This window comes from Dendropsophus ebraccatus, chromosome 6 (genome assembly GCF_027789765.1).
Source record: "Dendropsophus ebraccatus isolate aDenEbr1 chromosome 6, aDenEbr1.pat, whole genome shotgun sequence".
Taxonomy (NCBI): Eukaryota; Metazoa; Chordata; class Amphibia; order Anura; family Hylidae; genus Dendropsophus; species Dendropsophus ebraccatus.
This window is the reverse complement of record NC_091459.1, coordinates 77,852,648-77,879,846: the sequence shown is the minus strand read 5'-3', so window position 1 is coordinate 77,879,846 and position 27,199 is coordinate 77,852,648. Positions and strand designations below refer to the sequence as shown.

Sequence of the window (27,199 nt, the reverse complement as noted above, 5' to 3'; positions counted from 1 at the left end):
AAAGGTTTCAGATAATGAAAAATATAACCATTAGTGTTGAGTGGACCTGTCAAACTGTTGGGTTTCGGCAAGGTTCTCCGAACGCTCTGCATTTGATTGCTCGCAGCTGCAGAAGATGCATCCCTAGGGAAGGTTGCTGAACCCGAACACTTTGAGAGGTTTGCTCAACACTGATCACCATTATACAAACTTAGAGAAGTATGGAAAAAGGTGTTATAGAATATTTATAATAGACATATTGGTATAACAAACTGAAACTGGCTCACCTTCCAAGTGCATGACCACAGGACTTCACAGTCCTTGGTGAAAAATTAGAAAAACACTGGAGGGAGGTCAACACTTCTAAAATAAAATTCTGTTTATTGAAGATCCATTAACATTCCATCACAGAATGTCCATTGAAAATATAAAACACACAAAATCTGATGCGTTTCAGGCTGGCTGGACCTTAATGGGATGGCCCTATGATGTAATTTTATCCCCTTAGTGACAGGCCCATTTTGGCTCTTAAGGACCAAGCAATTCTCGTACTTTTTTCATTGCTACCCTTCAAGAGTCATAAAGATACTGTGTAGAATCATACACATGGCAGGCCTGGGGGCCTATACAAGGCCACTGGGAACCCCATGGAGACCGATAATCAGAAGTCAGACCTTATTGCCATACTTTTGATCTGTAAGTAGACTGAATCAGACCCATTACATGTCATTGTAATGGGTTAAACTGAAATTCAAAGCTGATCTAGCGTCACTTTGAATCAGTTTACAGTTAAAAAAAAATCAATAATGGTATTCTTCACAATGCTTCACAATCACAGGATGGTTGGACACAGCATTGCCTCCAGTTATATGGGTTCAGCTCCAGTATTTTCAGAGGCTGCAGTTGCAGAGGAACTTGCTCGTTTAAAGCTGAATAAGGCGATGGGTCCATATGGCATCCATCCCAGGGTTCTTAAAGAACTCAGATCTGTGATTGTTGCCCCCTGACAGATCTGTATAACCAATCCCTGCTAACAGGATATGTCCCCGATGATTGGAGAACGGCCAATGTTATACCAATCCACAAGAAGGGGAGTAGAGAAGAGCCTAGTAACTACAGGCCAGTGAGCTTAACATCTGTAGTAGTGAAAATGATGGAAACTCTTCTAAAAAAGAAGATAATGGATCACCTAATGGTGCGTTTACACAGACAGATTTATCTGGCAGATCTTTGAAGCCAAAACCAGTAACAGACTATAAACAGGGATCAGGTCATAAAGGAAAGACTGGGATCTATCCTCTTTTTAAATCCATTCCTGGCTTTGGCTTCCAAAATCTGTCAGATAAATCTTTCTGTGTAAACGCACCCTAAGAATTAACAATTTGATGGATACAAACCAGCATGGCTTTACTGAGGGCCGATCATGTCAGACTAATTTCATTGATTTCTTTGATTATGCCACAAAAGTGCTGGATGAAGGTGGTGCTGTGGATATCGCCTATCTGGAGTATGCAATAGGGTTGATATTCCTGGAGGTGTCAGTAATATGGAAAATAATTTAGCTTTGCTAGATAAGTGGTCCAAATAGTGGAAATTGAAGTTCAACGTTTCCAAATGTAAAATAATGCACTTGGGAAGGAGGAATCCTCTATCCGAGTATCACATCGGCAGTACTATGTTGGAAAAGACTTCAAAAGAAAAGGATTTAGGGGTAGTGATTTCTGACAGCCTTAAAATGAGTCACCAGTGCAACCAGGCGGTGGGGAAAGCAAATCCTATGCTGGGGTGTATAGCTAGAGGTATAACCAGTAGGAAGAGGGAGATTGTGATCCTGCTGTATAGAGCTCTAGTGAGGCCACATCTGGAATACTGTGTCCAGTTCTGGAGACCTCATCTAAAAAAAAGGACATTGATAAAATAGAACGGTTCCAAAGACGGGCTACAAAAATGGTGGAGGGTGTGAGGAATAAACCATATCAGGAAAGACTTAAGGATTTGAATCTGTATAGTCTGGAGGAAAGAAGGGAAAGGGGGGACATGATTGAAAACTTAAAGTATGTTAAAGGCTTAAATAATGTTCAAGAGGGAAGTGTTTTTAGTAAAAAACTGAGCTCAAAAACAAGAGGACACAGTGAGAGGTTAGTTGGGGGAAAGATCAGAAGCAATGTGTGAAAATATTTTTTTTTTTACTGAAAGAGTAGTAGATATCTGGAACAAACTTCCAGCAGAGGTGGTTGGTAAATCTACAATAACAGAATTTAAACACGCCTGGGATAAACATACATCTATCCTAAGATAACAAGAAAGAAAATACTAAAAGGGCAGACTAGATGGACCCAGTGGTCTTTTTCTGCCGACAATCTTCTATGTTTCTATGTATAGCAGTGTGCAAAATAAGTGTGCAAAAACTCTTCACTTTGCACACAACTAGTGACAAGTCCGAGCAACCAGTCAGGGAACTATCACCAGTTAGTGTGTGTGATCTTCTTTACCAAAATAATGCTGACATTATGCCTACGTTTTGGCTTAAAGTGACTGTACCACCAGGCCCAGGCTGAAGCACTGGAGGCGACCCAACACACTCTTAGTGGGAGGAAACCCCAGCCCCTCTATGATAGGGTTCCATTGATTCTAATAAAGTCATGTCATGGAGGGGTTGGGGTTTCTTCCCACTAAGGGTGGGTCGGCCCGCCTCTAGTGCTTCTGCCTGGGCCTGGTGGTACAGTCACTTTAAAATATTTTTTCACTATTTTCCCCCCCAAAAAAACCTGGGTGCATCTTATCACCAGGTGCATTTTATAAAGCGAAAAATATGTTAATTAGGAAAATCAGTTTACTATTGAGTCTTCTGTACAGAACTATACAGACCTAAGTCCTCCACTCTTTTGTTCCCCTTACACGTTACACAATAGTAATTATTTCTGCTTCCTTGTTGAAGTCCCTTAGGCTCCAATAAAGAGGTAGTAATTTGTGTAGCACACATAGAGCCATAATATTACTGTAATTCATCACCTGCTCCAGGACGCCACAGTTTTAGCTCTGATTCCTACACCAGCTCTTCATTAAAGGTCTGTTTTCAGCCCACCCCTCGGCTGCCATCACACTTCTTTTATATTCATAAAAAAGAACATAAAATATTGCTACTCTAAATCCTAATATTCCACACTGAGTTTGTAATGGGAAACATTGTAAGGGTGCCAATAAGGGTCTAAAACTAATTAAACTATGCACAGTCATTTCCTGTATCCTCAGAAAATTTGCATACATTTAGAATTGTAATAGTCATGCTGGTTTCTTGCTGGAAGGATTACATTCAACCGCAGAGAAACTGTCATAAAAATATCAGCTGGTTCACTTTACACACATATTAAATAATTCATGCAATAACAGTTCCTCATATCAACCTCAGAAATAAATATTAACTTACTTTGTGAGATCAAGCAAAAGTTTTCAATTTGAATCATTTCAAGACAAATGCTTTGTCTAGATATTGCTGTTACATACTTGTTATGGTGCCCCCTACTGTTGTTTTGAGTGTTTAGCAATGTATGCAGTGGTCATTCATGCTCAGTAGCTCAGTCCCATCACCAGGAACCTCTTGCACAAGGGCGGGTGATTTATGTGTGCAGCCAAGTCAATAAGAATCTAGAAGCAACTTTTTTCACTAGCACAAAAAACATTAAGGGTCTGTTCACACGTACAGACTCGCTGCGTATTTATCGCTGTGAGTTTCTTGCACATAAATCCACAGCGATACTGATTGCTATCAAGTCAATGTATGTGTATTCTCGCTGCGTGTTTGGTGCGATTTTTACATGCAAGTTTTGATTCACATTATTTTAACAGGCAAGTTCAACACCACAAAAAACGCGTCTACTTTCATGCGAGTTTGATGCGAGTTCTGTGCTAGTTTTATGTAGCGAGTCTGTACGTGTAAACAGACCCTTAGTGGGAGTTCTGAGGTCAAATGAAAAGCACTACAGAGGGCACATCACAAGTATGTAACATTAAAGTGACTGTACCACCAGGCCCAGGCAGAAGCACTGGAGGTGGACCAACCCACCCTAAGGGTGGGTCGGCCCGCCTCCAGTGCTTCAGCCTGGGCCTGGTGGTACAGTCACTTTAATATCTACACAAGATTTAAATATTTGAGTTTGAAAATGTGTTATGTTTTGAATACTCAATCCAGCAATGTATTTTATGGATGGTTATTTATTTGAATGGTTGCACATAAGATGTTGCATCGTAAAAGCAGGGCCACTTCTGTCATGGGGCACAGTGTATGGCACTATTATAGTCAGAGGGCACAGTGTATGGCACTATTACAGTCAGAGGGCACAGTGTATGGCACTATTATAGTCAGAGGGCACAGTGTATGGCACTACTAAATTAAGTGACCATAGTATGTGGTATCATTTTCTGGGGGCTCAGTATGTGGCAGTATTCAGGGGCACAATGTGTGGCACTCTTCTTTCCAAAGGGCACAGTGTGTGGCACTATTATATTCCCAGAATGTATGAAGCTATGAGGATTTTCTCTAAACACTGTGCTGAAAGCTTTACAAGTTTTATAAAGTTCAATAAATTGTATGGCCTATTAAAGGAGTTGTCAGGGCTTAGAATAATATGGCTGCTTTCTTCGAGAAGCAGCACCACTCCAGTCCTCAGTTTGGTCGTGGGCTTTGCTGCAGAGTTCACTTAAAGTGAATGGAGCTGCACTGTAATACCACACACAACCTGAGGACATGGATGGCACTGTTTTTGCAAAAAAAAAAGTAGCTGTGCTTTTTTAATTCTGGAAAACCGCTTTAAATTTATGATGGGGGGGGCACCTTTTCAATTTTCGCCTCAGGCAGCAGAAAAGCTAGAATCGGCCCTGGGTAAAAGAACAGTTGACAGTATCTTCCCCGGCTAATTCATTTGTGACAAGACATTTGATTAATGATCTTGTTTGTCTTTCATTTTCCATTAAATTACCTGTATTCATTCTGCTCTATAGGATGGATATGGAAATTAATGCAATGTATCACCAGAGAGAGATGGAAAAATCTCACAGAAAAAGTTTTGTCGACATAGACACACCATTTCTCTACCATGGAATGCCATCCAACCAGGTAGCCTTCAGAGGTCGGCAGATGTGTCCAGAAGGCCAGCTTCCTTCAGATTTGTTTGTCCATCGCAATGCCTTGGACATCCTTCATGGTAGCACAATTTTAAAGACCAGTCCATATGCTCCAATAAATAGTTTGCAAAGAGAAAGGGCACGTAGACCAGGAAGAAGAACTGGCAATTCAAAACTTACGGAGAACAACATGGGTATGCCCAAGATCCCAACAGAAAATAAACCCCAGTCTTCACCTTCTGCTACTGAAGAGGAAAAAGAGGAGAAAAAAGAAGATGATACAGAGGCACTTAACAGAGGTATCCAAGGAAAAGTAAATCCCGAGTCTGCAACAGGCAAGACTGTGATGGAAACCCAAGACAACCAGGAGAAGACAAGTAATCCAATTCCTTCTATGTCCAACAGAGGCCGGACTGTGGCCGACAAAGAACTTACCAATCCAGGACCAACATTTGAAGACAGATATATTTACCAGTCTCCAGTTCACCTGTCAACAAGTCCATTCAGTTTTCCAGTAACAATGAATCCTTCGCTTCTTTCAGGTGTGACTTACATTCTCTTGTTTAATAACTTATCCAGTGCATCTATACAAAGATAAAATCAAGAGCACCTGACATTCGTATTTAAGTACAACTATTTAAGTACAAGTGTCCCTTAAATAGTACGAAATGGCTACTTATAGGCACTCTAAATTAGCGAACAGGGGTCAAAGGAACCCCATTCTCTCTAAAAGGTGGGGCCCCAATCTATTAGGTATTTATGGCATATCCTCTGGAATGAGATTAAGCCTTTAAGCTGGCTTTACACAGTGGATGAAAAAGCATCTTTCACTCAACCGATCATACAGTCACACAGAGGACCATAAATGTATTACCGCCAGGTAGCGACCAATGCAGAAAAATAAAACAATGAACTTTTTGGGTTGTTTTTTTAAGACTTTAAAAATGTCTGAAAATGGCAACGTAGCCATACTAGTCATTGTTTCAGAACTTCCTCCCACAATGAAGGTGATGGTAATTTCTATATTTTGGGTATGAAAAGCAAATCAGCAACATACAGTATTGTGTTAAATAAAAAATATTATCAGTTTTATAATACCCCTTATATATTTTTTCTTATGTTTTTAAAGAAGGACATAGCCTTTTTCTGAATAGAGAAGAGATTCCCACTCTTCAGGATATCCACAAATGGTCTTCTCAGGATGTCTATAACTTTGTGTCCAACCTGCCTGGCTGTTCCACTTATGCACAGGTGAATATTTTTGTACTTGTGTTATCTGTGTTGGCTCAAACAGTACATGTGAGATGGCAGCCTATGAATTCATAAGTAACTCATTACTGGGGTAGAATATTTACTCGAAAAACAAATTAAGATTATAATGTAACAAAATGATCACATTTTACAATTGTTTTTCCACTTAGAGGCAACTGGAAAATCTTACAAATACTCTAGTAACTATACATGCTGATCAGCATACATACATACATACATACATACATACATACAAGATCTTGACACTCTTTTCATTTTTACTTGACCACTTTGTATAATAAATCATCTACAAAGAAATAACTTTGAGTGCCCAGTAGCAATTTAGCTATTTATTGAACACCAATATACAATGATATAAAATTAGTTTAAGAATCAAACATGCATTCTCCACATACATTAGCCTGATGGCGAACCCAGAGAATATATCAAAGAGTAATAAAACATGTGTACATGATTGGTTAAATACAAGCAAGGAAAAACCTTCCCATAATGTATAATCCCTGCTTATTCCAAAAGACCTCTACTACTGTACGTACTTTTGTAGTATCTATAAAGTCTTATACCTACATGCAACAGAGTCACAAAACACCACACAAAGTATATTTACCACTGAAAGGTCACACAGGGCGCCACCAGAGAAGCAGGGAGAAATCCCAGAGAAGCTGGTGTAAGTGTAATCAAATTAATGGTAATACATTTTTTGGTGTTAAATAAATGTATAAATTGTTAGGCGATATGCTAGTATAAGTTGAGGTAGCTTTAAAGCTTGTATACACACTGGGAGTAAAATAAGGTCTCATGACCATCACTTGATTATAATCCAGTGTGTAATAGAATTGATGCTTTATTGGTTTAACATGATATAATAATAATAATAATAATAATAATATTAAAAGGGTTATTCGGGTAACAAAAACAATATTCTAAATAATCCCCCTTCCCGATACCACCCTATGTCTAATATTCATGTATAACCGATCTTGCATCCTCCATGTTCTTATCGGCTTTGGACATGTAAAATCCTCTACTCTCGGTCCACTCTGACCACGCTCAGCTCCCTCTCCCCCCTACCTTAGTAGTCACAGGACATGTGATCTCCTCTCTGGGGGCTGGGTTTTCTGTCTATTGACTTGGTAATGTGCTTGACACAAAATTTTTTGCATTAAGCACAGTATCTGGATAGGAGTCGGACCACTTTTTACTTGCCCCACCGAAGGCATGTGGTCTTGATGCACACAAGGGTGAGATGAAAGTTTTTGTATTTTTTTCTGCTATTGACTTAGTAACCCGACCCCAGAAGACATTATCTGCAACATCTCCATGCACCTGTGCTGATTCTATACACTTACATGTGTCCCTGAGCCTAGGTTTCTGTAATATGAAAAGTTATAGTTCTATCTCTGCTTGCTGTCAGCGTATGCAGGCATATGTATCACAGCTCTGTATACTGTAATGGATGTTCTTAGAGTCTGGATTGAACTAGAATGTTTTCATTTACAGTCAGCAAACAGAGATCTAAACCTCCACTACACCCCCACCCCCTGGTAAACAGATGCCCATTATGCAGCACATAGCTTCACCATGCGCACGTCAGCTCTGCTACATCAACAGCTAGTATGGAATACATATTGGGGTGATGTGATGCAAAATCAGTGAAAAAAACTGTTGTGTGTTTACTATGCAATAGTAATGACAGCAATAGGCAGGAAAGAAAGCTAAGGGGGCGAGAACCAATCGGAGACGCATGATGGGAAATGTAGTTTCCTATCTTGGTTATAGATTGGCTTTTAGAAAAACTTGTGACTCAGGAACGGCAGCAGCTAGAAAGACAGGAGATGGCTCAAAATACTCAGGGGGACTTGGTGAGTAAGACCAGCTAGCATTTAATTTTTTTGCTCTTAGGTGGATAACCCCTTTAATAGATGTGGATAGTTAACGTTAACTGTAGCAATTACAAGTCCTCCTAGTCAAAGGTCCAGGCTGTGAAGCGTGGGGAATAGAGCCCCGTTAGGGACCTTACTAAAACTTTGCTTTTATTCAATTAATTAAAAAGTTTGGTACTAAGTTTAACAAAAATATTAAAAACACATACTCCAGTGCTCACAGGTGCATTAAAAATTTTTTTTTGATACTTCAGTTATTGTCACTGATTATGTATAGAATATACCTGGAGCAATAGGGGTAGCAAAAGAAAAACATAGCCCCTAGTGATCTATTATATTATATACACAATCAGGGCAAAAATCACTGCAAAAAGATCCCACCTGTGTAGTCAGGAGACATGAGTACACTACATGTACAAAAAAAACACACTATCACCGAAAACATGTAGACTAAAACTTAACCAATTTTATTAGATATGCATTATAAAAGACAATTAAAAACGTGGTCCAAAGATAGAGGTCAATAGTTAGTGTAGAGCCACTCACGATCCCCTCAGACCGATGTCTGATCTCATGCTGTAGTGCCGAGAAAAGCCTCGGCACTACAGCATGAGATCAGACATCGGTCTGAGGGGATTGTGAGTGGCTCGTTTGAGCCTGTTTTCATTATTGCACTGGTTTGTCGATCGCGACACTTGCAACTTGATGGATAATGTGTATCTTTTCACATATACGGGTTGATATATTACTTTTTCAGTACTTTATTACTCATTGGTCCGACATTGTCCTTAGTGACATTGGAGAGTGGCAGCATTAACCCCGATGCTGACCTGTTTGTTTTTGTCTTTGTTTGGTCTCCTGATGATCCCGGAGGGGAGAAACGCGTAGAGACCGGGGTGGCAGATAGGTGCCACTTTATTATATTTAGGACAGACTTATTGTGGGGGGTGTAGTGTGTCACTGCACAGATTGATAAACACACTACTTTACATATTCCTGTATATAAGTGCTGTATCCTACACTAACTATTTGACCTCTATCTTTGGACCACGTTTTTAATTGTCTTTTTTAATGCATATCTAATAAAATTGGTTACGTTTTAGTCTACATGTTTTCAGTGATAGTGTATACACAATCAGGGCCATTAATATATATAAACGTGCATGAGTACTGAAGTATATGTTTTTAAATTTCTCACCAAACTTTTTATATAATTAAATAAAGGCAAAGTTTAATGCTGCGTTTACACAGAGTGATAATTCGCCGATCATACGATTAACGATATTGAAAGAACAATCAGCGTTTAGACGGAACGATATATTGTACGGAAAACTTGTTTTGCGAACGCTTAAGTCTATCTTGCACATAGGTAAAATCGGTGAACGACTGCTTACACGGAACGATCTGCGACTTTTTTGCGAACGACGATAGTAGAACATGTTGTAAGATTAAAATGAACATTTTCTCGCTCGTCGCTTTATCGTTCGCTGCATTTACACGTACGATTATTGTTCGAATTAGATCGTTATCGTGCAAATTCGCACGATAATCGTTCTGTGTAAACGCAGCATTAGTCAGGTCCCTAAGGAGGGCTCTATTACCCGGGCCCAGGTGTTAGTTAAATAAACACAAGAGAATGAAATTTTCTCTCAAATTACAATCGAGGGCAGTTTCAGATGAGCATTACACAGAAGAAAGTTATGGCCTGGTCTAATGACTAGCATTGAGCAAATTTTTCAGAACAAATGGTATTTTTTGTAGATTTTTAAAAAATTTTAAATTTGTTTGAAATTTGAAATTTTGAGGATTTTCTTTGGTGATTCTAGTGCTGTCAAAGACAGTGGGGGACATTTTCTAAGGAGTCTAATGTGTGCGACTCTTCCAATGAGGATTGGTGAATTTGTTTCAATACATAGTGAATGTATTTAAGAAAAAAGTTACAAAAAAACAATAATTGTGCAAGCATATTCACCTGGTACTGACCAGATGTAGGCCTGCACCTGTTTGTGCGACTTTTTAAAAAGTTGCAAATGATAACTTGGGTGCTAATCCCGGATTATGTGAACTTTTGGTTGAATACTCAAAACAGGCTGATTAAAAAAAAGTTTCATCTAAAAAATATTCGCCCGTCGAATACTGGCTCATATATAGAACTTCAAATCCAATTATTCACCTAAAACCACTTACCATTTAGTGATCACTAGAGGCTTCAAGGATGCACATTTTATCACCGAAATAGACATTGTTTAAGGTCCTGGCCCCCACTGACACAAGTGCCCAATGGGTGGGTTCTTTTGTGCCCAGGGTGTTCTGCACTGAGAATGTTTCTTAGCCCCGCCTCTTAGCTATGACTAATAGCTGGAGCAGTCTACCAACTGGAAGAAATGGTTTGGCCGACAACTATCTAATGTATATAACCAGCTTTAGGTTGAATGTATCTTTATTGCAGGACTACTCACACTGCCCATCAGTGGTGAGGAATAGATCTAACGTAAAAATATGAAAATATATACATAAAGAATGGAAATCAAACAGTAACATATTTACTTTAGCTCATATTAAGCACATGCTAGGTTTGCCTGATAAATGTTAAATCTATACTATACAGTAAAATCTATATACAGAAAGCTTAATAAATGTTTGCTCAGTTCACACTATCATACTAAATCATCGGAAAGTGTTACATGTTACTAAAATATGCAGAATTCAGTGTTGCTTTGAGGAGTAGTACATACATTAGGGATTGTCCAGCTACTTTAGATTCACAGTGAGTGCAGAATAACCAGACTGAATTCAGTAGTGAGCATTCTGTCTGTGAGCTGAGGGAAGCAGATTGCTGATTCACAGTCTAGTGGTGTACCAGATGTACTTCCAGCATTAGTTAATATATCTAAGAGACTTCACTGGCCATAAGAAACTACCTCTGCTGACTACTGTCTAACCAGCAGCAATTAAATATTCACACCCCCCCCCCCCAACCACTTGTACCTTCGGATAGCTGCTTTTAATCCAAGATCTGTCCTGGGGTCCGTTCGGCAGGTGATGCAGTTATTGTGCTAAAAACAACTTTTAATCCAGCAGCGCTGTGTCTAACGGCCGGGGCTTACATTTGTATATGCATTAGGCTGGCACACCCTCTCTGTCCTTCCTCCCCACCCTCCTCATCATTAGGAATGCTTCAGGCAGATTGCTTCCTGTGTGTATAATGAACATGGACTGGATCGTTAATACACCTGTGCAAAGCTCAAACAGCAGTAAATGTTCCTGGATCATTCCTAATGATGAGGAGGGTAAAACTATATTGTATATTATATTGTAACTACACCTGTATATTAGACAGAAGGACACTATAATGAGTGCACAGTAATGGGAACACTCTGGCTCACAGGTAAATAACTTCTTACACATATGCTTTGCAATGGCTGTCACTAACATGAGGGTTCTGTGACTGATACTGTAATTTAGGCACTGTATAATGGTTGTATAATCCGGTACCGGAGATGATTTTGCTATTGGGGGCACTCTGGCTGTCGTTGCTTAGGATTTCTGTGGCCACTGTTACATGTGAAATATGTCTACAATATTTCCACTTCCTCCATATTAATGTGATGTATAGACAAAAAAATTCATTACAGGCACTACTGAAGATAAAAGTAAGTTGGTCAGCCAGGGGACAGATGGAAAGATAGTAACATCAGATGTAGTTTACTGCTCTCAATCAATCTTTAATCTTAAAGGAAAAGTCCAGCAAAATTTTTTATTAAAGTATTGTATTGCCCAGCAAAAGTTATACAAATCACCAATATACACTTATTATGGGAAAAATTCATTTCCTGGATAAAATGGTGATGTCACGACCCGACTCCCAGAGCTGTGTGGGCTGTGGCTGCTGGAGAGGATGATGGCAGGGGGATGCTCAGTGTCCCTCCAGTGCCCTGTGTCCCTCAGTGTCCCCTGCCATCATCCTCTGCCATCTTCCTTTCCAGCAGCCACAGCTACAATACTTTAATAAAAATTTTCGCCAGACTTCTCCTTTAATCTAATCTTTATGACTACGTTATTTAAAGGATTATAAGACTTTTGTAAACTGCATATTAGTAAACTGTTGCATTCTAGGTTTTTAAAGACCATGATATTGATGGACTAACCCTCCCCTTACTGACTGAGGACCATCTCTTGGACACAATGGGGCTGAAGCTTGGACCTGCTCTCAAAATTCGTGCACAGGTAAATGTAGTTAGAGAGGACCTGTAGCTTTTCTTGACCTGTCTGTTTTAGGAAATCCTTGCACTTGCCATGAAATTACAATTCTGTAACATCTTGGGGAGGATTCAAGACTGGTATCTCACAAGCACACAGGCGCACAGGATTTATGTAGCAGAGCGATGTGTGAGTATCGGAGACTGCAAAAATACACATAGTTTGCGCAAATATTTGCAGCCTGCTTGATACATCCCCCTTTTCCTATGGCTGTTCTAAAGAGAAATGTATGACTAAATAGCCAAGCAGGACCGCATTTACAGCTGGTGCTGCACTCAGACTGTGGACAAGTCCCCAGTATACAATCTGTAGCATGAAAATAGGTAATGCATCATTGAAATTAGTCTCTGTCACTAGTTTATGTTGCCTCTAGATCCTTTTGGATGTGTCTGCCATGCACTCATTCACTCCATAGAACTCCATTCCAGAATTAAGTGCATGTGTTTAACATCATGCGGTCTAGCCATACTGCAATAACTACAAAGCTTCCAGATGCTGTCATGTATTTTCCACTTAGTCAGCCATGTACACTCATCATTTAGAACTTGTGGGCTATAATCAGGGACAGCATTATACTCTGCTTAAACAGAGGCAGCCCAGTGGCTCAGTGGTTGTGTTCCATCCTTTAGTTACACTAATATCTGCAGCATTAAATCACCAGCGCGAAATCGGCCGTGTATAATCCGTAGCAAGTGAATAAACTCTTAAAGGGTTGTTCCATGACGTTATTACCTAAAAAAGAAAAGGGAGTGTCAGTTGCTCATGTGCACTTCTAATCCAGTCATAACAATCAAAATGATCTCTGGTGGCTATTAAACCAAATTAATGGTGTGGCAGTATGCACAAGGATTCTTACAGGAAACTCAGGTGCGTACTGCGGAGAAAAAAAAAGTTTTTAAAATAACTGGTGGCAGAAAGTTAGAGATTTGTAAATATCTTCTATCTAGAAATCTGAAGTCTTCCAGTACATATCAACCGCTGTATGTCTTGCAGGAAGCGGTGTATTCTTTCTTTCAAATCTTATATGGTGCTCTCTGCTGCCACCTCTGTCTGTGACAGGAACTGTCTATAGCAGTGGAGAGGATTTACTACTGTTCTGGACACTTCCTGTCATGGACAGTAATGGAAGCAGAGAGCACAGAGTCAGACTGGAAAGAATACACCACTTCTTGCAGGACATACAGCAGCTGATAAGTACTGAAACACTTGCTAGGAGCATTGCTGAGTAATACAACGTCCATCACGATCATTTTCATATAAAATATGACTGAGATAAACACTGTATGACTCCAGATGAAATGAGTGCTGTATTACGTCTCTATATAGAGCTGTAATACTACTGTGCATATGCCCCGCTTGTTCCCCTCTGGCTAAGTCTCTTCTTGCATGCATGAGATGCCTGATTTCGCATTAAACATGCACAACCCAGTGGAGTCCGGGGATACGCTATTATCATGAATATGTAGCAGCTTTGCATAAAAATAACCATCAGCTTTTATCTGCCTTCAAGAGCTGCAGTCATTTTCTAACAATCAGAATTGTAGCCAAACTAAACATAATCCCAGGCCAAGACCTAGTCACCTCTCTCTAGTCCACATTAACTTGCACCAGGTGGATCAAGGTAAACATTTGCTTCCAAAAAACACATTACCCTAAATCATGCTAATTTTTTTTTTTTAAGTAAAAAAGTAAAAAGGTGGTTTAACTGTTATAAGTCACAACCCCATCACAAGAGTGCAAAAAAAAAAAAAGCCTAACACACGTAATAAATATGGCATGTACACCGTTTTTTTATATATGGCAAATCTGAAGTAGTATATAACACATAGTCAAATTCAACCTATAACCCTATGGTGTTGATCCAGAAGAAGGCAGAAAACACTAATGAGGCAGATGCTGATTACCTTATACCGGTGGTGGTGGTGGTGTAATCCTTCCCAACAAATCCTGACAATCCCTGGATCAACATCCTATAAATCTGCCCCATTATGTTGAAAGGCGCCTTCACTTTTACTGGTTTAGTAAGGGGTCAGGTTACACAAAAGATTTTACTCTTCAACAAAGGAAAAATAATCCAGGCCTCTCATTATAAGGTAGTGATTATAATCTTACCTATGAAAGAGGTATAATTAGTGAATTTTTTGCTTGATTTCATGTTCCAGACTGGCTCCTGATAATTCCCCTATATTTCTATTTTGTAGTTTACATACATTCATATCTACCACTGTGGTATTCTCATCTGATTTTCTTCTCTTAGATCTGCTGCCGCCTGGGCAACATATTTCACATGACAAGCTTGCCATTACCTGGTCCTGTGTCATCGGCAGCTCCAGTGCCTTCAGACCAACCACCAGAAGTGATATCTCCTACCACGTGTGGCACCAGTAACACGGCTGCACCCAGTCCATGTGCTCATGACTCTGAGACTATAAGAGCCGCAGATATCGCAGCTGCTGAAAACAAAGAAAATCCTTGTGATTTGTCATCTGCACAAACCGATTTCTCTGTCAATTTGCTAAAAGTCTAAAACTCTACAATCTACTAAGCTGTAGAACAGCCATAGAACGTTCATATACTGTAGAGAGATTATGCTAAAATCTATACCATGATGCCCCTATAGGTAGCATACATCATTTCAGGGTTGCTGGGCAGAGCAGTCGCCTACCATAGTTATGACGCCATATGGTGGGTAATTTGGCAGATTCAATGGATTTTCTATATTGATGTCTCCTGGTGACTACCCATATTATATAATGGTTAGTTTGACATTCTACGTATACTTTTTTTGCTGCAATGTTTTTAAATGTTTTTGTCCCCTGTGTTTTTGTTGTCTTAAATAAAAAAAATTTGGGATGTTGCGAATAAGCAATACATTGTTAATTGTGTGAGTATAATATTCTTATGATGTTATATTTTTATGCATTAATAAATCTATTGCATAATTCACATTTTGATCACAAAATGTCCCCTATGTTCTATAGTAGCCCCAATCTGACACTCTAAGCACTGCAAATATTCCTGCAAACATATTAAAGTGGTTATCCAGTGCTACAAAAACATGGCCATTTTCTTCCAGAGACAGCGCCACTCTTGTTCACTTGTGGTTTACAATTAAGCTCCATTCACCTTAACTCCTTAGCGACCCATGACGTACCTGGTATGTCATGGTGCCGCGGGGGGTGTTCAGAGCGCTCTGAACGGCACCGCTCCCGGCCGCAATCTGCAGCCGGGCAGTGCCTCTATTAGCCGGCGCGCGTCCCGTTGCCGCGCCGGCTAATTAAGCACTTCAATGCAGCTGTCAAACCTGACAGCTGCATTGAAGGGCTTCAGACCTCACGTCCCTGGTGTCTAGTGGGACGGATCTCCCCCCCCCCCCCCCCCCCGTAATGACGCTGATCCCGGCTCGGCAATAGGTTGCTGTGGCCTGCAGCAGGCCAAAGCAATCTATGACCGATGTAATCGATCTTTGCTGTGTATATACACAGCATTGATCTCTATGAGAGATCAGTGCTGTGTATATACAAGTCCCCCAGGGGGACTTCTAGTTTATGTAAAAAAAAAAAAGTAAAAAAGTGTTTTTATTAATAAAAAAATCCCCTCCCCTAATAAAAGTCCAAATCCCCCCCTTTTCCCATTTTATAAATATAAATTAATAAATAAATAAACATATTTGGTATCGCCGCGCACGTAATCGCCCGAACTATTAAATTATCACATTCCTGATCTCGCACGGTAAACAGCGTCAGCGCAAAAAAATCCCAAAGTGCAAAATTGCGCATTTTTGGTCGCATCAAATCCAGAAAAAATGTAATAAAAAGTGATCAAAAAGTCACATATGTGCAATCAAGGTACCGATAGAAAGTACATGTCATGGCGCAAAAAATGACACCTCAATCATCCCCATAGACCAAAGGATAAAAGCGCTATCAGCCTGGGAATAGAGCGATTTTAAGGAACATATATTTGTTAACAATGGTTTGAATTTTTTAAAAGCCATCAGATACAATGAAAGTTATACATGTTACATATCATTGTAATCATAACAACTTGAGGAACATGCATAACAAGTCAGTTTTACAATAGGGCGAATGGCGTAAATGCAAAACTCCCTAAAATCAAAACAAATTCCTTTTTTTTTTTTCAATTTGAAAGCGCAAATAATTTTTTTACAGTTTCGCAGCATATTATATGGAAAAATAATGCCTGTCATTGCAAAGTACAATTGGTTTCACAAAAAATAAGGGCTCATGTGGGTCTCTAGGTGAAAAAATGCAAGCGCTATGGACTTTTAAACATAAAATGGAAAAAGCAAAAGCGCAAAAAACAAAAATTGGCTTTGACCTTAAGGGGTTAATGGAACTGAATTACAAAACCCCACCCAACCTGGAGACAAGAGTAGTGTTGTCTCTGGAAGGAAGTGGCCTTGTTTTTGGAGCACTGAATAACCCCTTTAAGCCTGCTGATTTCAGTCATCTCAGCTGCAATACCACGGTCAGCTTGCAGCTTGTATTGATCTGGGATGATTACATCCCAGTATACATGTATACTGTTAAAGGCTGCAATGCTCATAACACAGACTGCTTCATTAAGGGCCATATTAGATGGCCCTGTAAACATTGTACTAGATGGGTGCTCCCTTAGAGAGCCTATTACACGGCTAGATAATCATGCGGAAGGGCTACACAGACATTCCTTACGTCACAGCAGGGGAATGAAATAAATATTGTAAGAAAGCAGCTGGGAAAGTCTGTCATGATGTGTATATACCAGCAAGGTTCTTCACATATACTGTATAGAAAGTGCTCAGACCAGCATGAGTTGCTTTGTTTATGTTTGTTTTGCACCTGTTTTGCTGCACCTGTACCTGTTGTGCCTAAATAACCATACAGAAGGACCCGTTTGCATGGAAGCCCGGTCACTGTCTCTATGCCTAGTGGACAGTGATACGATCGCAGCGCTGTAATAGCTCACAATATTTATTAAGTGATGTGACGTACTAGGCAGACGAGTGGGTGGACAGATGCACTTGGGGTCTGAGGGGTCTTCTAGAAACATAGAAGATTGTCGGCAGAAAAAGACCACTGGGTCCAGTCTGCCCTTTTAGTATTTTCTTTCTTGTTATCTTAGGATAGATGTATGTTTATCCCAGGCATGTTTAAATTCTGTTATTGTAGATTTACCAACCACCTCTGCTGGAAGTTTGTTCCAGGTATCTTCTACTCTTTCAGTAAAATAATATTTTCTCACATTGCTTCTGATTTTTCCCCCAACTAACCTCTCACTGTGTCCTTTGTTGTTCTTGAGCTCAGTTTTTTTTACTAAAAACACTTCCCGCTTGAACCTTATTTAGTCCTTTAACATACTTAAAGGTTTCAATCATGTCCCCCCTTTCCCTTCTTTCCTCCAGACTATACAGATTCAAATCCTTAAGTCTTTCCTGATATGGTTTATGCCAAACACCCTCCACCATTTTTGAGGCCCGTCTTTGGACCCGTTCAATTTTATCAATGTCCTTTTTTAGATGAGGTCTCCAGAACTGGACACAGTATTCCAGATGTGGCCTCACCAGAGCTCTATACAGCAGGATCACAATCTCCCTCTTCCTACTGGTTATACCTCTAGCTATACACCCCAGCATAGGATTTGCTTTCCCCACCGCCTGGTTGCACTGGTGACTCATTTTAAGGATGTCAGAAATCACTCCCCTAAATCCTTCTCTTCTGAAGTCTTTTCCAACACAGTACTGCCGATATGATACTCGGATAGAGGATTCCTCCTTCCCAAGTACATTATTTTACATTTGGAAACGTTGAACTTCAATTTCCACAGTTTCCACACTTATCTAGCAAAGCTAAATCATTTTGCATATTACTGACACCTCCAGGAATATCAACCCTATTGCACACTTTTGTGTCGTCAGCAAACAGACAAACTTTACCCTCCAAACCTTCTCCTATGTCACTTACAAACATATTAAAAAGAATAGGACCCAGAACAGACCCTTGTGGCACAGCACTTGTAACCAGTCTCTGCTCGGAATATACACCATTAACAAAAACCCTCTGATATCTATCCTTCAGCCAACCACAAATCCACTGAACTATCTGGGGATTAAAGGGGTAGTGCGGCGGTAAACAATTATTCACAGAATAACACACATTACAAAGTTATACAACTTTGTAATGTATGTTATGTCTGTGAATGGCCCCCTTCCCCGTGTCCCACCACCCCCACCCGTGTACCCGGAAGTGTGGTGCGCTATACATACCTGTCACGTGCCAAATCGTCTCCGATCTTCAGTCTGCGATGTCGTCTTCGGACGGCCAGGCCGAATTCCTCCGAGCGTCCTGAGTGCCGGCTGCCTTCTTCAGCATCATCAGATGCTCAGCCGCGATTGGCTGAGCACAGTTTGGCACTCAGGACGCTCGGAGGGATTCGGCCGAAGACGACACCGCTGACTGAAGATCGGAGACGAGTCGGCACATGACAGGTATGTATAGCGCACCACACCTCCGGGTTCACGGGTGGGGGTGGTGGGACACGGGGAAGGGGGCCATTCACAGACATAACATACATTACAAAGTTGTATAACTTTGTAATGTGTGTTATTCTGTGAATAATTGTTTACCGCCGCACTACCCCTTTAAGTCCAATTTTCTCCAACTTCTCTATCAGCTCCTTATGGGGAACTGTATCAAAGGCTTTGCTGAAGTCTAGATAGGCAATATCCACAGCACCACCTTCATCCAGCAATTTTGTGGCATAATCAAAGAAATCAATGAGATTAGTCTGACATGATCGGCCCTCAGTAAAGCAATGTGGGTTTGGATCCATCAAATTGTTGATTCTTAGGTGATCCATTATCTTCTTTTTTAGAAGTTTCCATCATTTCACGCGCATGCGCGCTTCAACGGATCCGTTGAAGCGCGCATGCGCGCGAAATGGCCATCATGTACACGCCTTGAAGGTGGTTTGGCGTCTGCCCGCATGTAAGATGTTTGCACGGACTTTTATTATGCACGTCTTTTGAATAAAGGAGAATATTGCCGTATTCGGGTGAGTGCCCTTATCTTTCTTTCCTATACTTTGTTGGATTACCGAGATACCTATATATAAGGAGCACCCCCAGGCAACCCTACCATAGCCCTCTACGCACAGCAAATACCACGTTTAGAAGCCATTAAATAAGGAGTAGTGCCAGTGACCTCTACAGAAAGTCATTTTCATAATAAACATGAGAGAAAATGCACCCCAAATTTTGTAACGCAGGTTCTCCTGAGTACAATGGTACCCCATATGTGGGCGTAAACCACTGTATGGGCACACAGCGGGGCTCAGAAGGGAAGGAGCGCCTATTCGCATTTCCAGTTCAGATTTTGCTGAAGAAGTTTCTGAGCGCCAGGTGCGTTTGCAGAGCCCCTGTAGTGTCAGCAGAATAGAACCCCCCAAAAGTCACCCCATTTTGGAAAAAAAAAACCCTCAAAGAATACATCTTGGGGTGTGGTGACCATTTTGACCCCACAGGTATTAGAGGAAAGTATTCAAAAGAAGACAGTAAAAACTAAAAAATAGAATTTTTCCAATAATATGTTTGTTTAGTTTGAAATTTCTCAATTTCACGAGGAACAGGGGAGAAAACTCACCCCAATATATGTAACGCAAGTTCTCTTGAGTACAACGGTACCCCATATGTGGGCGTAAACCACTGTATGGGCACACAGCGGGGGTCAGAAGGGAAGGAGCGCCAATTAGCATTTCCAGTTCAGATTTTGCTGAAGAAGTTTCTGAGCGCCAGGTGTGTTTGCAGTGCCCCTGTAGTGTCAGCAGAATAACCCCCCTCCAAAAGTCACCCCATTTAGGAAAGTGCACCCCTCAAAGAATATATCTTGGGGTGTGGTGACCATTTTGACCCCACAGGTATTAAAGGAAAGTATTTAAAAGAAGACAGTAAAAATGAAAAAATTGAATTTTTCCAATAACATGTTTGTTTAGTTTGAAATTTCTCAATTTCACGAGGAACAGGGGAGAAAACTCACCCCAATATATGTAACGCAGGTTCTCCTGAGTAGAAGGGTACTCCATATGTGGGCATAAACCACTGTATGGGCACACAGCAGGCCTCAGAAGGAAGGGAGCGCCAATTAGCATTTTCAGTGCATGATTTTTCTGAAGAAGTTTCTGAGCGCCAGGTGCGTTTGCAGAGCCCCTGTAATGTCTACAGAATAGAACCCCCCCCAAAAGTCACCCCATTTTGGAAATTACACCCCTCAAGGAATTCATCTTGGGGTGTGGTGAGCATTTTGACCCCACAGGTATTGGAGGAAAGTATTCAAAACTAGACCGTAAAAATGAAAAAAATTGAATTTTTCCAATAACATGTTTGTTTAGTTTGAAATTTCTCAATTTCCTAGGAACAGGGGAGAAAAAGCACAAAAAAAATTGTAACGGAGGCTCTCCTGAGTACAATGGTACCCTATATGTGGGCATAAACCACTGTATGGGCACACAGCAGGGCTCAGAAGAGAAGGAGTGTCATTTTACTTACAGGCAATATGTGGGTGTTTACTGTATCCAGGGTGGTTACAAGTAATCCAGGGTGGTTACGGGTAATCCAGGGCACTTGACTTTGGTGACAGGCGTAAAAAAGTGCCGGCACCATTTGGAACAAGCGATCAGTGGTATATAGTATATACCGTTGATCACTTGTACTGGGACCACACCGGGTGGTCACCAATCATTGCCCCATGCTCTCCGTCACCTCCGGTGGTGGAGAGAATGAAGCTTTGATCATTTTTAGGAATCCATCACTATGAACAGAGTCTGTTCACAGTGATGGCGGCGGCCATCTTGGATCAGATGGCCGCTCTGGGAGGGGAGGGTGAGTGACCAGGTCACTAGGGTTAATTCTGGGGACAGGGGGGGACATGTTCTCATCTCCTCTCACTGTGGATTCACGGTGAGAAGAGATGAAAGCGTTCAGCTGCGCTGGCAATGTCTGTTACCGGTGGCCGCCGTTATACTGATAATAACGGCGATCGCCGGTGAGGGGACTTGCCGGGACTGACCCCACACTCTGCCTCAACCCCTCAGCTACCTCTGGTAGCTGAGAGGAGGGGGCTGCGGGCATTATCGGTGCTGGTGCACTATTCTGCACCATCGCCATAAGGAGCTGATGGCAGCAGAATAGAGCCATTAGTGATCGCCGTAAAAATCCGTATCGGCGGTCACTAATAACACATTACATGTATTCTCTGGGTCACTACGGTTACGCCGATACAACATTTGTGTAGGTTTTTTTAACTATTACCGATTTGGCGCAATAGAAACTATCTTCCTAGCAAAAACCCACAAAAACTGTTGCCGCATTGCAAGATCCATAGCGTTCTTATCTTTTACGCGACAGAGCTGGTTTTGGGCTTATTTTTTGTGGGAAGATATGTAGTTTCTATTGATACCAAGTTTTATATGTATATGACTTTTTGATCTCTTTTATGACGTATTTTCTAAAGTGGATTGATAAAATACAGCTATTCTGGTACTGTTTTTTTTATTTTTTTTTTACAGCGTGTGTCGTGCGATATAATTATTGATATAGTTTTATAGATTGGGTCGTTACGGACGTAACGATACCAAATATGTCTATGATTTGTGTTTTTGATCGCTTTTATGTCACGTTTTATTGGGTATGGGGAATGTAATGCATCTTTATTATTAAAGGGGGGCTGGGGGGGCTGTGTTGTGTTTGGTGCACTTTTTTTTACTTTTACACTAGTGTACATTACTGTACACTAGTGTAAAATACTTAGATCATTGATACAATACATTGCAGTACCTGATGTACTGCAATGTATTGTATCATACCTCATGCTGACAGGCAATAGCCACGGCCACCCCTGTCAGCATGAGGCATCTCCATGGAGACCCCGGGGACCTTCATTAGGACCCCGGGATCACCATGGAGACATCGGAGCACCGGACGGCGCCGCGGAACATTGCGATCACGTAAGTGACCCACGGCGCAGTCCGGGATCCACCGGGACCCGTTAGATGCTGCTGTCACGGTTTGACAGCGGCATTTAACGGGTTAAACTGCCCGGAGCGGAGAATCCTCCGCTCCGGGCAGTTACAGGAGGGTGTCAGCGGTCACACTGTCCCCCTTTAACGACATTTGTTATCATAGTTCTCAGTTTGCCCCGGAGGCCTATAGATAACACCTATTTTAATAACAGATCCCTCTTTGGACTGCATGCAAACCCAGAGAGTCTCCAGCTCTTTATATGTATTTTGGATGACAGTCGATTTAAGGGTATATTCACACGAACGGGCTCGCAGCGAGATTCTCGCTGCGAGCCCGTCAGGTCCTGGCAGTTCCCATACACTACATACTTGCTGCGGTCTAAACGACCGCAGCGAGTATGTAATTATACCGCCCTTAACCCCTTCTGCTCCCGCCCGGCTCCCCCGCTGTAAGCATACTTTACCTGTCCTTGCTGCACGGGTCCGGCGTCCTGCTCTCCCGCCCGGCCAATCAGTGGCTGCGGCTGGGCAACACACTAATTGGCCGGACAGGAGAGCAGGACGCCGGACCCGTGCAGCAAGGACAGGTAAAGTATGCTTACAGCGGGGGAGCCGGGCGGGAGCAGAAGGGGTTAAGGGCGGTATAATCGTTTAGACCGCAGCAAGTATGTAGTGTATGGGAACTGCCAGGACCTGCCGGGCTCGCAGCGAGAAACTCGCTGCGAGCCCGTTCGTGTGAATATACCCTAAGACTATCCCTATTTTTTTATACCTTTATCTAAAAAGCAACCAAACGCATCAGAAAACTAAAGGTAACATAACAATCTCCATAATTAGCCCTATATCAACATAAGTGCAGGTTCACATTTCCTTTTAATGGCAACCAATGGTTCAGTACCTTGTGATAAATTTGGGGCTCTTTGTGTCTTACTGTACATATAAAAACACACATGCCATTGCTATATCCACAATCCCGAAACAGCTGTCTGTGGATGGATACATGGCCTTGGTTTTTCCCCTTATAAGGGACACTTAAAGCGACTCTGTACCCACAATCTGACCCCCCCCCAACTGCTTGTACCATCAGATAGCTGCTTTTAATCCAAGATCTGTCCTGGGGTCCGTTCGGCAGGTGATGCAGTTATTGTCCTAAAAAACAACTTTTAAACTTGCAGCCCTGTGCCCAACTGGCATACTGACAAACTGCCATCAGTTGAATTGTGACGACTTGGCACCTTGTGATTACTAAAGAGTGACTTCCTGCACTTTATTTCATAGGTACTGACTGTAATTTATTGACTGTTGCATTTCCTGAGCTTCTATAGGTAAGTGCTTCTATATACACACCATGCAGAAGAAAATATATTCACATGACACAGGGTACAGGGAATATGTGGATGTGACAAGATCAATATCACATTGTCACCTATATGATCCTTAAAGGGGTATTCCCCCCAAAAATATTTTTGTAATCTGTTGCCCAACCATAGCTTTCCATCTTTTCAATATCAATTTATTATGGATTCTGCACAGTTTTGCTGTTAAATAGGTGCATTCACCCCCACCAAACGCATAGAATCATAAAATCTCAGTCCACTCCGACACCACTCAATGCTCCTGGCCCCCACCCTCCGTCTCTTCAATAGGCTGGGTTAGCGCTTCTAACCCGGCTCACTGAAGTGAGGGAGGACACTGACAGCCGCTGCTGATCAATGTCTCCCTTCGACACTGTGTGGCCCCCAACACTGTGCCACCCCGCACAATGTGCCCCCCCCCCCCCCCGTTCTCACCCGCGGCCCTATGCACAGTGCGGACCTCTCGCCACCCCACCCTGTCCAGTGCACAGTACGGCCCCCTCACCCGTGGCCCAGTGCGGCCTGCCCCCCCCCCCCCCGCATGGCCTGTCCCGCCCATTCTCACCCGTGACCCGGTGCCCCCTGTCAAGTGCACAGTGTGGCTGCCCCCCCCCCCCCCGCTCACTTGCAACCCAGTGCGACACGCCCCTCAGTCAAGTGCCTAGTGCGGCTGCCTAACCCGCGGCCCAGTGCGGCCCCCTTTGTTCACCCGCGGCCCAGCAGGCGCCCCCCCCCCCCCCCCGGTGGCTCTCCTGCCCCCACCTTAACTCTGCTATTCCACTGCCTCAACTCTGCTATTCCGCTGCTTCACCTCAACCATGCTATATCTTGTGGATATCAGCTCTGCCATATCTTGTGGATATCAGCTTTGCTACATCTTGTAGATATCAGCTCTGCTACATCATGGACCAATCAGGCATAAGCATTGCATGGTCGGAGATGTAGTTTTCTGGCCGGCGCCATGTTGGATATAGATTGGCTTCTTAAAAAACTTGTAACTATGGAATGGAAGCAGCTAGAAAGATGGAAGATGGCTCAAAATACTAGAGATAAAAGAAACTCAAGCATGCTCAGGTTCCTCCGAACCCAAACGCTCTGCTTTTGATTTCTGGTGGCTGAAGAAGTTGGATACAGCCATAAGGCTCTCTGGAAAACATGGATACAGTCATAGGCCAATACACCATCACTTTAAGAGATGTGAAAACTCCTTTAGGCTGGGTTCACACTACGTATATTTCAGTCAGTATTGTGGTCCTCATATTGCAACCAAAACCAGGAGTGGATTGAAAACACAGAAAGGCTCTGTCCACACAATGTTGAAATTGAGTGGATGGCCGCCATATAACAGTAAATAACTGCCATTATTTATAACAATATAACAGCCGTTGTTTTAAAATAACAGCAAATATTTGCCATTAAATGGCGGCCATCCACTCAATTTCAACATTGTGTGAACAGAGCCTTTCTGTGTTTTCAATCCACTCCTGGTTTTGGTTGCAATATGAGGACCACAATGCTGACTGAAATATACGTAGTGTGAACCCAGCCTTAAAGTGTACCTGTGGTTAGGTACACTTTCAAAATCTAAATAAACAGGGGATGTAAAATAAAGCAAGTCTGCAATTAACATTCATTATTTCTTTTTAAAGGCCCTATTCCACCAACAGATCTGACGACAGATTATCTGCCAAAGATTTGAAGCCAAACCCAGGAGTGGATTTGAAAAGAGGAGAAATCCAGTCTTTCCTATATGACCTGTTCTCTGTTTATAGTCTGTTCCTGGGTTTAGCTTCAAATCTTTGGCTGCTAATCTGTCGTCAGATCTGCTGGTGTAATAGGGCCTTTAGTTATCATGAAAAACACAGCACTTCCTGTGTATAGACTCTTTTATTGTGTTAAGCCTAAACAAAGGAAATCCCGTGTTTCCCAGGTCATCTGAGCGCTCACAGAGAAGGCAGTTGTCATTTGATTGATGGACGCCTGGAGCCGTGACTCTCTGTACTGGTCGGACTTCATGTGTTTAGTCTTATTTTTTCAACCAGCACAAGACTAAAAAGCCACCTTCAGGAGACTGGACCTGGACTTAGATATTTATAGTGCTTGAAAAGCACTATATTGTAATCCATATTCTTCTTCCTTTTTTTCTTCTTCTTCCTCCAGCCATTTTTCTGCCCGTAATACAGCCCGAACCGCTTTGCGCACACACTCCGTTCAAACTGCGTTTCGAAGCCCTCGGCGGTGTGTGGTGTGCTATTTTTCGTTTCGATCGGATTTCTCGTTTTTAAGAAATTTACATTTAAAGACCCCAAATTTCCCATAGAAAATAATGGCCCATTGGAAATAATGGCCACACTCTAACCGCTAACAGCCAATCACAGCACATATGCAAATAGCTGAAATATAGCAGCCAATAGGAACTCTAAGGTCTCATCAGGCAATGTATCACAACATTCACAGTCACATGTCCACTATTGGCCAATAGAAGATGTAATATATGGAAGGTCCTTAATGATTTTGTCTCACTGACATGAGTAAGGTTGTCATGGTAACCGAGCAATGATCTTTACCATTATAAGTACCCAGATCGCTCTTAAAGGCACCCAAGTCACTCTTAAAGGGACCCAAGTCGCTCTTAAAGGGACGAGAGCCATGTCGCACTTAAAGGGACCCAAGTCGTTCTTAAGGGGACCCAAGTCGCTCTTAAAGGGGTGGGACCCAAGTCGCTCTTAAAGGGACAGGACCCAAGTCGCTCTTAAAGGGACGGGACCCAAGTCGCTCTTAAAGGGTCCCATGTAGCTCTTAAAGGGATCCAAGTCGCTCTAAAAGGGATGGGACCCAAGTTGCTCTTAAACGGACGGGACGCATGTTGCTCTTAAAGGGACCCAAGTCACTCCAAAAGGTATTGGACCCATGTCGCTCTTAAAGAGATCCATGTTGCTAGAGCGACCTGAGTCCCTTTAAGAGCGACCCGGGTCCCTTTATGAGCGACCTGGGTCCCTTTAAGAGCGACCTGGGTCCTTTTAAGAGCGGAATATGTCCCTTCAAGAGCGAAATATGTCCCTTTAAGAGCAACCTAGGTCCCTTTAAGAGCGACCTGGGTCCCTTTAAGAGCAAAATGGGTGACTTTAAGAGCGACCTGGGTCCCTTTAAGAGCGTCCTGAGTCCATTTAAGAGCGACCTGGGTCCCTTTAAAAGCTAATATGTCCCTTTAAGAACAAAATAGGTCCCTTTAAGAGCCACCTGGGTCCCTTTAAGAGCGACCTGGGTCCCTTTAAGAGCGAAATGGGTCCCTTTAAGAGCGACCTGGGTCCC

At 42.0% G+C, this 27,199-nt stretch overlaps 2 protein-coding genes and 1 long non-coding RNA gene across 4 annotated transcripts in view; 2 read left to right on the top strand and 1 right to left on the bottom strand.

The window, feature by feature from the left end:
- SAMD7 (sterile alpha motif domain containing 7) overlaps positions 1–15,305 on the top strand; it is a 32,516-nt gene extending 17,211 nt beyond the window's left edge. The window contains exons 5-8 of the mRNA XM_069975223.1: positions 4,978–5,642; positions 6,230–6,351; positions 12,372–12,482; positions 14,773–15,305. Of these exons, the coding sequence (XP_069831324.1) occupies positions 4,978–5,642; positions 6,230–6,351; positions 12,372–12,482; positions 14,773–15,042 (1,168 nt within the window). The 3' untranslated portion in view covers positions 15,043–15,305. The remainder of the gene's footprint in view (positions 1–4,977; positions 5,643–6,229; positions 6,352–12,371; positions 12,483–14,772) is intronic.
- Positions 13,050–27,199, bottom strand: part of LOC138795730 (uncharacterized) — a 28,798-nt gene continuing 14,648 nt past the window's right edge. The window contains exons 2-3 of one of the 2 annotated variants that reach the window (XR_011363664.1): positions 14,822–14,965; positions 13,050–13,247 (exon numbers count right to left, since the gene is read on the bottom strand). This is a non-coding gene — a long non-coding RNA (uncharacterized lncRNA). Of the gene's footprint in view, positions 13,248–14,821; positions 14,969–27,199 lie in introns of both variants that reach the window. The other variant, XR_011363665.1, reaches the window with a different exon arrangement.
- Positions 23,812–27,199, top strand: part of SEC62 (SEC62 homolog, preprotein translocation factor) — a 42,845-nt gene continuing 39,457 nt past the window's right edge. Inside the window, exon 1 of the mRNA XM_069975222.1 lies at positions 23,812–23,857. The gene's annotated coding sequence lies outside the window, so the exon portion shown is untranslated. The remainder of the gene's footprint in view (positions 23,858–27,199) is intronic.